This window comes from Mercenaria mercenaria, unplaced genomic scaffold (assembly GCF_021730395.1).
Source record: "Mercenaria mercenaria strain notata unplaced genomic scaffold, MADL_Memer_1 contig_2260, whole genome shotgun sequence".
In the NCBI taxonomy this organism is placed as follows: Eukaryota; Metazoa; Mollusca; class Bivalvia; order Venerida; family Veneridae; genus Mercenaria; species Mercenaria mercenaria.
Window position 1 is genome coordinate 11519 of NW_026460309.1, and position 10600 is coordinate 22118.

General features: G+C 36.4%; 1 protein-coding gene across 1 annotated transcript; it reads left to right on the top strand.

Annotated features, from left to right (window-relative positions):
- The first annotated feature begins 7437 nt into the window (after positions 1 to 7437).
- On the top strand, positions 7438 to 9965 carry LOC128552311 (techylectin-5B-like). Its single transcript, XM_053533344.1, has one exon. It carries the CDS (start codon positions 7564 to 7566, stop codon positions 8965 to 8967), a length of 1404 nt encoding a protein of 467 aa, XP_053389319.1. The 5' UTR covers positions 7438 to 7563; the 3' UTR covers positions 8968 to 9965.
- The last annotated feature ends 635 nt before the right edge of the window (positions 9966 to 10600 follow it).

Consider the following 10600-nt stretch of genomic DNA (forward strand, 5'->3'; position numbering starts at 1 on the left):
CAAACGTTCATTGCTGCGCTGCAAATTTTTTTACTATGTGGTAACAAGTCCAAGGTTGTTTGCTTTACTTACGTGGAAATGTTCTCTGCCAAAGTAAACAATATGAAGTTGAACTAGTTTAAAGTCGAGATTTTGTATGTTTTTTCCCGTTTTATCAGATAAGAGAATTAATCACAGACAAGAAAATGCGCCGTTGATCACAACGCTTTAAGGAGGTCAATCACATTTGAGCAACATTTTATGACATTTTTCAGTTTTCAAATATTTTGTTACAGATCTATTCAAGGAACAAAAAGAACCATTACATAGAGTTTAGATCCCGAATGGAAATGTATATGTTATAACTTTTTATGAAATTTTATAATTACCTCCCTTAGATATAACAGTATTCAAAAAGTGGATTATATCTTTTTTTATTTCAATATAGTTTCCAGTTTTACATTCGTATTTGATAAATATTTAAATATTGGGATATCTCAACATTCTTAAACAAAAGACAAGTTTTAAAACAGCGTGTAGATTCAGAATTCAGCTATTTTCCAGTCTATCTTGGTTGAAGGGAGATACTAATAATTTAATAAACTTGCATTTTTGACTAATTTTGGCAACATATATACTTGTCAATGCAAATCTATGATATCTTTTATACACCAGTGCTTATATTTATATCATTCCTCGGACAAATGTTTAAAAAATTATGCTTATGCTAAAATAACGCTTGGATGAGCAACCTGAATAAGAAAAACAAATTTTAAAAATACTTTTAGGGAAAATCCGACGTGTATTACAGTGTGCCCATACCACGTGACTTTGATGTCATTTTATGGCTAATACGGCACGCTTTATTCCGTCGCTTCGATTCTTCAGAGTAGCGTAAATTATTAATTTCTTGATCAAATATGATCAAATAAAGCGCAGGCTAAGGTAAAAAGTGAGTACTACACTTACAAGTTATCAGTTTTATGAACAGATAAACAATTTTGGCCTGAAAACGGGAAAACTGATTTGTTTAGTGAAAATTAGCATACTAAGACGGCAAGCAAGTGCCGTTTTTGATAGAAAAAAATGGACGATTATGGACACCAAAGGTGTCGTACGTATTAATGATTCACAGGGATTTAATGCCGGCTGTGTAGTAGACCTTAGTTGACAAAAATGTAGCAGAATTATTGAAAAACGGTAGAAAATGCAAAATATGCTAAGACGGCAAGCCCGCTAATACGGCAAGTCATTTTTTTTATAAAAGATATCTTTTTGCACAAACTTAAGCGGTATTCAATTTTATACCCAACCGTGGTAACAGGAGATAGAAATGTCTTCGCCTGTCCATCCGTCTACCCATCCGTCCGTCCGTAACATTTTTGCTTGGTGCATGCTTCTAAAACGTCCTGTCGGATTTTCATCAAACATGGTTCAAATGTTCACCTCACCATTGTTGTATGAAGAACTCAGCCGTATTCGATCAAAGTCAAGCTAGTTCACTTTGAAAGTTTGAAACTTAATTTCGTGTGCATTCCTTATCTTCTAAACGCCATGTCGAATTGTTATCAAGTTTGGGTCTGATATTCATCTCATCAAGATACTGAGCAAAATCTGTGTTCCAGTTTAATGATTCAAGGTCACGAGGTCATTTTGAAGATTTGGACTTACTTCTTGTTTTGGATCATATGTCCTAACCCCTAGTGGGATTTTCACAACACTTGGGTAATAATTATGTTCACCTCATCAAGATCAGGTCAGGGTCACAAGATTAGATTTAATATAAGAAAAAGTTACTTTTACAATAACTATGCTTCATAAATGCTTGTGAAATAAGCATTTATATAAAACTTCAATGACATTTATCAGTTCCTAGAATCACTAGGGTTGAAAAGGTTATACGAATGGTCTATAAATAATCGTGAGCTAAATGTTTACCTCTTCGTCATGATCCGGAAGCATAACACAAATATGAGATTTATATTTCAACGGTTACCTCAGCTTAATGGAAACCTGTTCACATCTGAGGAAAAAATCTGCCCCGCCGAGTACTTTGTTTTCACATTTATAGGGAAATCTTTAAAACTTTTGAACTCGGCAAGACGTTTCAGAATCATAGCTTCAAAAGTTACATGACATCCTAATGAACCACATGAATAATTGAGATACACTTGGTACAGGATGGTCGCTGCATTGTTCTAGTACTACTGGTTTTAGATCAAGGTCACGCTGAGGGATCAACTATCTTGTGACTGTTAATGTAGGGCATTTTGAAATTATTTTGAAACTCTTCACAGTTTTTCATTTCAATCTGGCGATTCCAAGATGTTCTTCTTGCAGCGTATGTTATCAAAGTAACATATATTCTGTATACGTTGCTTTTTATTTTCAGAACGATGAGGCCGAAAGACAATAAAAAAAATATGCCAGCAGCAGATCAGCACAGCCTTCTCATTGATACGAACCGAAGATGAAATATTCAATAAAATAGTGTACGCTTGTTTTTCTAATAAACATTGTTCACCAGGAAATCCGTCTGTTAAAAAATTAAGAAAGCTGCTAAAAATTCACCTTCGAAAACAATGACATCAAAGGTAAAGAAAATTGAGAAGCCATCAAAATCACCAAGTGCTAAAAAGTTCGACGTTCACTTTACATTTCTGAATCGAAATTTGAACGGGAAAGCTTTGATGATAATGTTACTGTGCTATCTGAACCAGATATTAATAGACTGAAATTGAAGAATTAACTAAACTAGTACCTTCTGTTGTGTACGTTTTTTTCAGAGAAAGGTTATGATCAAAACATGTTGACATTTCAAAGACAAACAACATTGTTTAGTTCCGGTATTGTTTTAGCGGTTGCAAGGTAACGTTATTACTTTCTGATAAAATAAAGTTTTCTTTGTAATCTAGACAGTCAGGAATAAAGAGGAACTGTCAAGGTATTTGATTTTCATCCCGTTTTATGAAGTTAAATCATTTTCATGATAAATTACTACATAAATCTTCAACATATATGTAGTCCGTAATACGTCATATACAGCACGAGAGTCTTTTTCCAGCACTGATAAATATACCGGAAATCCCCGTCTGGTATGCGAGAAAACGATTCTTTCACTGACTGTAGGTGCAGATGGAATACCCAACTTTCGGGTAGCTGTTTACGTGATAACTCGGCTGACCCGCATTACCGCCGGAATAGTTACCCTCGAGTCTGGTCCTATAGTTAAGTGTTGTTTTGTGTTTATTTATTTATTTATTTTGTTTTGTTTTGTTTTGTTTTTGAGGGGTGCACATTTACCCTAGCTATTTCGATTAACAACCAATAGCCTAAAACTGAGCCGTTCTTTTTTCTTTATCATTATAATTATCTATTTTATTATTATTTTTGCAGTTTGATTTTCAAGTATTTCATTCTTTTAGACTATATATTCTATATAATAACGTAAAAAGTAAAATATGGCTTCAAGCTTTCGTCCCACAGTGAACGCGAGAACTGGCAGGTACCAGCGTTCGCCTCGCCTATGGTATACATTACGTACAAAGTGGGCAAGCCACAGTTTGTTTGTAAATGGAGAGAAATTTTTGACGCAAAAATTCTCGCGTATTCTGATGACAGCAGTAAAAATCCAGTACTATCATGATTTTCATTGTGAAAAAATAATATAGATTTTTACTGCATTGAGAAAACAAGAAATCTTTGGGAAAGTTGCAAAAAGAATAAAACACTAGATGATTTTCAAGGTTTCTATTTTGTATGTATTTTAAAGCAGTGAGAATTAGTTCTGACAACTAGCTTAAATCCGTTTACCTCTGTTACTGATAAATATCTGCTTCGGGATATACAGCGTTAAAGAAAAAAATATTTAAAGGTACGTATTAGTTTGGGTTGGGCTATCGTCAAGTGTTCAACATCCTAAGGGTCTGTCTGCAAAATCAGCAGAAACCCCGCAAGAACACTTTGTGACTTGACTTACATGACGATTCTTTGACGTTTTTATGTAGTTTTTGACAAAAAGTCGAGTGATCTACTCTTGGTAAACTTCCGATGACTGTTTAGAAAGAAGTGCGACTTCATAGACGATATTTTCATGAAAATGACTTGCCGTATTAGCGGGCTTGCCGTCTTAGCATATTTTGCATGTTCTACAGTTTTTCAATAATTATGCTATTGTTTGTCAACTAAGTTCTCCTACACAGCCGGCATTAAATCCCCGTGAATCGGTAATACGTACGTCACCTTTGGTGTCCATAATTATCCGTTTTTCTGTTGGAAAAAGGCATTTGCTTCCCGTCTTAGCATGCCAATTTTCTCAAATCAAAACAGTTTTCAGACCAAAACTGATGATCTGTTCTAAATCGATTACTTGTGTGAGTGTAGTACTCACTTTTTGCCTTAGCCTGCGCTTTATTTGGTCATATTTGATCAAGAAATAAAGAATTAACGCTACTTTGAAGAATCGAAGCTTGTCGTATTAGCCATAAAATGACGTCAAAGTCCCGTGGTATGGGCACACTGATTAAGAATTCGGTGACCATAAATAAGTGTAAATGGTCAGTTGGTGAAGTTTTGAACCAATCCCAGTATGCATTTCCGATGGTTGATCTACGATCTACGACCCAGGTCAACCAACTCTGAACGCGTTTCTGATAGTTGAGCTACGACCCAAGTCAACCAATTCTGAACACATTTCTGATGGTTGATCTACGATCTACGACCCAGATCAACTAATTCTAAACACTTTTCTAATGGTTGATTTACGATCTACGACCCAGGTCAGCCACCTCTGACTGCGTTTCTGCTGGTTGATCTACGATCTACGACCCAGGTCAACCAATTCTGAACACTTTTAGGATTGTTAATCTACGATCTACGACCCAGGTCAACAAACTCTGAACGCGTTTCTGAGGGTTGAGCTACGATTTACGACCCAAGTCAACCAATTCTGAACACATTTCTGATGGTTGATCTACGATCTACGACCAAGGTCAACCATCTATAAACACTTTTCTAATGGTTGATCTACGATCTACGACCCAGGTCAGCCAATTCTGAACACTTTTCGGATGGTTGATCTACGATCTACAACCCATGTCAACTAACTCTTAACGCGTTACTGATGGTTGATCTACAATCTACGACCCAGGTCAACCAATTTTGAACACATTTCTGATGGTTAATATACGATCTCCGACGCAGTTCAACCAAATATAAATACTTTTCTAATGGTTGATCTACAATCTACGACCCAGGTCAACCAATTCTGAACACTTTTCAGGTGGTTGATCTACGATCTACGACCCAGGTCAACCAATTTTGAACACTTTTCGGATGGTTGATCTACGATCTACGACCCAGGTCAACCAACTCTGAACGCGTCTTTGATGGTTGATCTACATTCTACGACCCAGGTCAACCAATTTTGAACACATTTCTGATTGTTGATCTACGATCTCCGACGCAGTTCAACCAAATATAAATACTTTTCTAATGGTTGATCTACGATCTACGACCCAGGTCAACCCATTCTGAACACCTTTCGGGTGGTTGATCTACGATCTACGACTCCGATCAACGAACTCTAAACGCGTTTTTGATGGTTGATCTACGATCTACGACCCAGGTCAACCAATTTTGAACACATTTCTGATCGACGACCCAGGTCAACCTTTCTGATGGTTGATCTACGAACTACGACCCAGGTCAACCAATTCTAAACACTTTTCCGATGGTTGATCTACGATCTACGACCCAGGTCAACCAACTCTGAAAACGTTTTTGGTGGTTGATCTACGATCTACGACCCAGGTCAACCAATTCTGAACACATTTCTGATGGTTGATCTACGATCTACGACGCAGGTCAACCAACTATAAAAACTTTTCAAAAGGTTGATCTACGATCTACGACCCAAGTCAACCTTTCTGATGGTTGATCTACCAATTACGACCCATGTCAACCAACTCTAAACACTTTTCTAATGGTTGATCTACAATCTACGACCCAGTTCAACCTTTCTGATGGTTGATCTACGATCTACGACCTAGGCCAACCAATTCTAAACACTTTTCTAATGGTTGATCTACGGTCTACGACCCAGGTCAACCAATGCTGAACACTTTTTCGATGGTTGATCTACGATCTACGACCCAGTTCAACCAATTCTGAACACATTTCTGATGGTTGATCTACGATAACAACACTGTATCCAAGTACGGGAAGACGTTTTACAGCCGCCACACGGCACTTAAAGATTGCTGTTATGGTAGTTAATAAAATCTGTAAAAAGATCCTTTGGAAGCAAAGAATGCAACCAAGAAAAATATAAGAGGTAGTGGAATTGTGCAACACCTCTCACGCCCCCTAGCACCGGCTTAAGCGGAACTCTATTACACATATGTTGCATGGACTCCATGATCCCAAAGGACCAGAAAATAAAACAACACTGAATCCAACATCATAACACAATCTATCTTTAGGTGTATCATGCCTTATCAAGTTATTACGATTATTGATCACTGATGGTTGAGCGCTATTTCAAGATAGGTAAACTTAAATTCTTGTTTCTCTACACAAATTCAGAAGTTTATGTCGGTGTTTACCCAAGTTAACGCAGTATATAATGTTTCGCTAAGATTTCTAGATGTCTTGTGATGCCATTTTCAAATCAGATCACGTGTGGCTTCCCGAGACAAAACACCGCTTATTTCAGACTTGATGGACATTAACATATAAAGAGACTTCATTTCAATGTTATAAATCATATTCACGAAGTTGAGGTGATTTTCTATTGCAGAAATGTTTGCAGTTATTGATGATTGGTGCCCCGCCATGCATTATTTCATCACGAGCGGGAACATGAATAGGGACACCTACCTTTCTTAAGCCAGCTGGATGGTTCCTCACATGAAGAATTTAACGCCCCGAGTGAGTCTCAACCCCTCATCGGCCACGGAAAACAGTAAAGAAAATTAAAGTTTCTTGTTTAACATGGATAGTCGACGAAAGACCCCACCTGGAATGGATGGAACAATTTATTTCCAGCCTATCCCAAGGCAAGTGTCACATTTACCTCCCCAACATCCAATCTAGGCAGATACTGCTGGAAACAGCATCAATTTAAATAAATCATCCAACACTGAACATAAGCCGGAATATCAGCCGCGACCGGGAATCGAACCCGTATCATTGGCGTTGTAGTCGAGCCTGCTAACCAATGCGCCACTGACTTCCTGAGGAGGCCCCATTGTTAATAAATAATCTCTCACTTCACCCTGTGTGTTGTCATTCTGTTTTAAAATTATTATATACTGTTGCTAGGAGACACGTTACTGGTTATAACGGTACCAGTAACCATAAACTACAGATAATGGGAAGAAAGCTGTAGCACCAGTCTACGTATTTATTGAACACCCCTCATATTTCTCTATCAGTATAAAACGTATCTGTTTTGCACGTTTCAGTGATTATTCAACTGGTTGCCAAACTGTTATTTTAAAATAAGCAGGCATGATGTGATCTTGCTCAGATGTTAGAATAATAGGCGGCTATATATATATATGTAATATACAGTAGGAAGCGATGGAGAAACTTGTGATATATTTCGTGTTCTTATTATTTTCTGGTGCACACAAAATTCTTGCTTATACATCAGATCATACAATGGACAGATTAGATTACATGGAAGACAGGCTTAATGCGGAAAGTGCGCGGATTAATGCGGAAAGTTCACGGCTTAATGCGGAAAGTAAAGTCAGAAAGAAAGAGTTCAATATTTTGTATAACAAACTTGGACACATTGAAACAATGCTTCATAACGTGATTGAAATGAAAGAAACTAAAAGTGACACTTTTAGATTTAATGAAAGAACTGGAGCTGTATCTGGTGACAAAATGAAAACATTACTTAACGCCTTCAAGGAAGAAAAATTTCAGAACATTAGATTTCGACGAGAAATATCTTACGATATGCGCAAACAAACTGAACACCTAAAGAAAGCTTATGAACGTAATGAAAACAGCCTGAATAATATTTCAAGAGAGGTTGAACTGCTTAGACAGGAAGTAGTAAATCAACACGTTGATTCAAAGGAAACGGCAAACCATTTTCAACAAAATATAGAAGAACATATTCAAGACCTGAGACCTCCTGTAAACTTTACGAAAGAAACTGTTGAAACGATTTCATCAAATGTTGAAACCCTTAAAGAACAGATTGCCAATATATCGGTAAACCTACAAAACGGTATACATTTTCAAAACACGTGTCCCGGCAATGCACTTGGGGAAAAGCTAGAGGTGACCAGTGTTCAACCAGTCAAACGGTACAAATCGTGTTTGGAATTATACAATAATGGCTTTAAGTCTAATGGAGCTTTCGACATAGAAATACATCAGTCTAAAGTTGATAAAACAGTGGTACCAATTTACTGCGACATGGCCACTGACAATGGAGGTTGGACTGTATTCCAACGACGTCAAGATGGTTCTGTCGACTTTTATCGTGACTGGAATGATTATAAATATGGATTCGGCCAACTGGATGGTGAATTCTGGCTTGGTAATGAGTATGTTAACATTCTTACCGATGATGGTGAAACGCATGAGCTAAGGATTGATCTTGAAGACCATGAAGGGAGTCGTGCCTATGCAAAATATAGTAAATTTAAGGTTGGTCCAGAGAGCACAAACTACAAGCTAGAAGTGAGTGGTTATTCCGGTGATGCTGGTGACTCGCTGTTCAAGCCTAAATATAATAATCGCATACATAACGGAATGCAGTTCTCTACAAAGGACAGGGATAATGACCAATCAGGTAGTAACTGTGCATCCAACTATAATGGTGCATGGTGGTTCAACGAATGCTTTGCTTCACATTTGAACGGTTTATATCAATCAAAATGCTACAATTACGATTGTATTATTTGGTATAGTTGGAAAGGCTGGGAGTACTCCTTGAAATTTACTGAAATGAAATTCAGATGAAATGTGTTTCTACTTTTTATAAAACACGTATTGAGATGTGCTGGGCCTTTTCAGTCTAGTAGAACATGTAAATAAAAGATCAAGGATGCGTTGAAATAAATCAGTGTTTCACTTTCATTACATCTTTTTGGCCTTGCATTAAAATGAAAAAAAAATTAAAAAATCTTAAAGACCATTTCGCATTTCAGTCGATTATTGCATGGTACTTATATTGTCTAAAGAGCCGCCAACCGTTCAGCCTGTCAGAAGCACAGGTCATGTTTTGATTTGTGCAAAAATAAATATATACCAGGTAGTAATAAGTTGAAATAATTGCAAACTTAGAATTCTGGCTTGGCAAATAGTATATTAACTACGAGTTAAGGACAGTGACTGAGTGAATGGTGTCCATCCGACATATAATTAACGTAAGGTTATTCTAGAGAAAACAAACTATACACTTGAATGAATAGTTATATCAGGGACGGTGCAGACTCGCTTTTGAAAAAGGATCTGACTACATACATTCTCTCCAAGGGATGTGGAAAATGACCCCAGCACATATTGCAACGGTGTGTGGTTGTTTAACCATAATGTTTTGCTTCACATTTGCAGGGTATATATCATAATCAGCTATATTCTCTGAAGTGAATGGAACAATTACCGTTACAACATGAAGTGGATATACGATAGAAAATATATAAACCATAATATTTTAGTTACGCTGTCTGGATATGAAAAATAGATTACCACAACTGGAGGTGTGCTAGATATTCAATAAATAGATGGTTTGGCGCAAAAACCTTCCCAACTACATATGAAATTTGCTAACATGAAAGATCATAAGGCTACTTTGATATATATCGTAAAGTTGAGATGTTTGCTGAAAGTGTATATCTGCTTAGAAAAGTTTTAAATGATTTATAAATATATATGTTTTTGAATAAATGTTTTGTGTAGAACGCCTCAATGTTATATACATATAATCGATACTTTGAATAATTAAATTTATATTGTTCTGTTTCTTTTTTTTTTAAAAAAATTGAAATATCCTAATTTCATTTTACACACTGTTTACCTTTATATATTTGAAGTGGCATATCATAGTAGGTTGTCCCCCTTGAAAGTAACCCGATAACCAATATTGATATCTCGACTGATAAAATTTTGAGGGCTATTGGTACTTTGCGAAACGAAACGAAACGAAACGAAACGAAACGGAACGAGGGGCACTATATGGGGGGAATTAAAAAATCAAATTTAAATAATAAAAATCAATATATAATATTTAATTACATGAACCTTGTATAAACATCAGTTTTGGAATGATGTATAATATCAAATGAAACTCCTGATACGCAAAACATTAAGTATTAACAGGTTTTGTCTTGTTTCGTTCCGTTACGCAAAATACCATTACCCACACAGGTATTGGTACTTTGCGAAACGGAACGAAACGAGAAAATTTTAATCTACTTGCATGAAATATTTCAGGAATTCATATCTAATAATCGTTTATTTGTGTATGTATGTATAAATGTCGATCCTGGATCTGCAAGTTATCCTTTTATGTATGAAGATTACAGGAGAATTTTTATGTTCGAGAAGGGAATATTTTTTGCATATTGTCTTGCAAGTAACTGCTTGTAATGAA

Bases quoted from the DNA above. Each gene is read 5' to 3' on its own strand.
- LOC128552311 (XM_053533344.1), top strand. From the start codon at position 7,564: ATGGAGAAACTTGTGATATATTTCGTGTTCTTATTATTTTCTGGTGCA.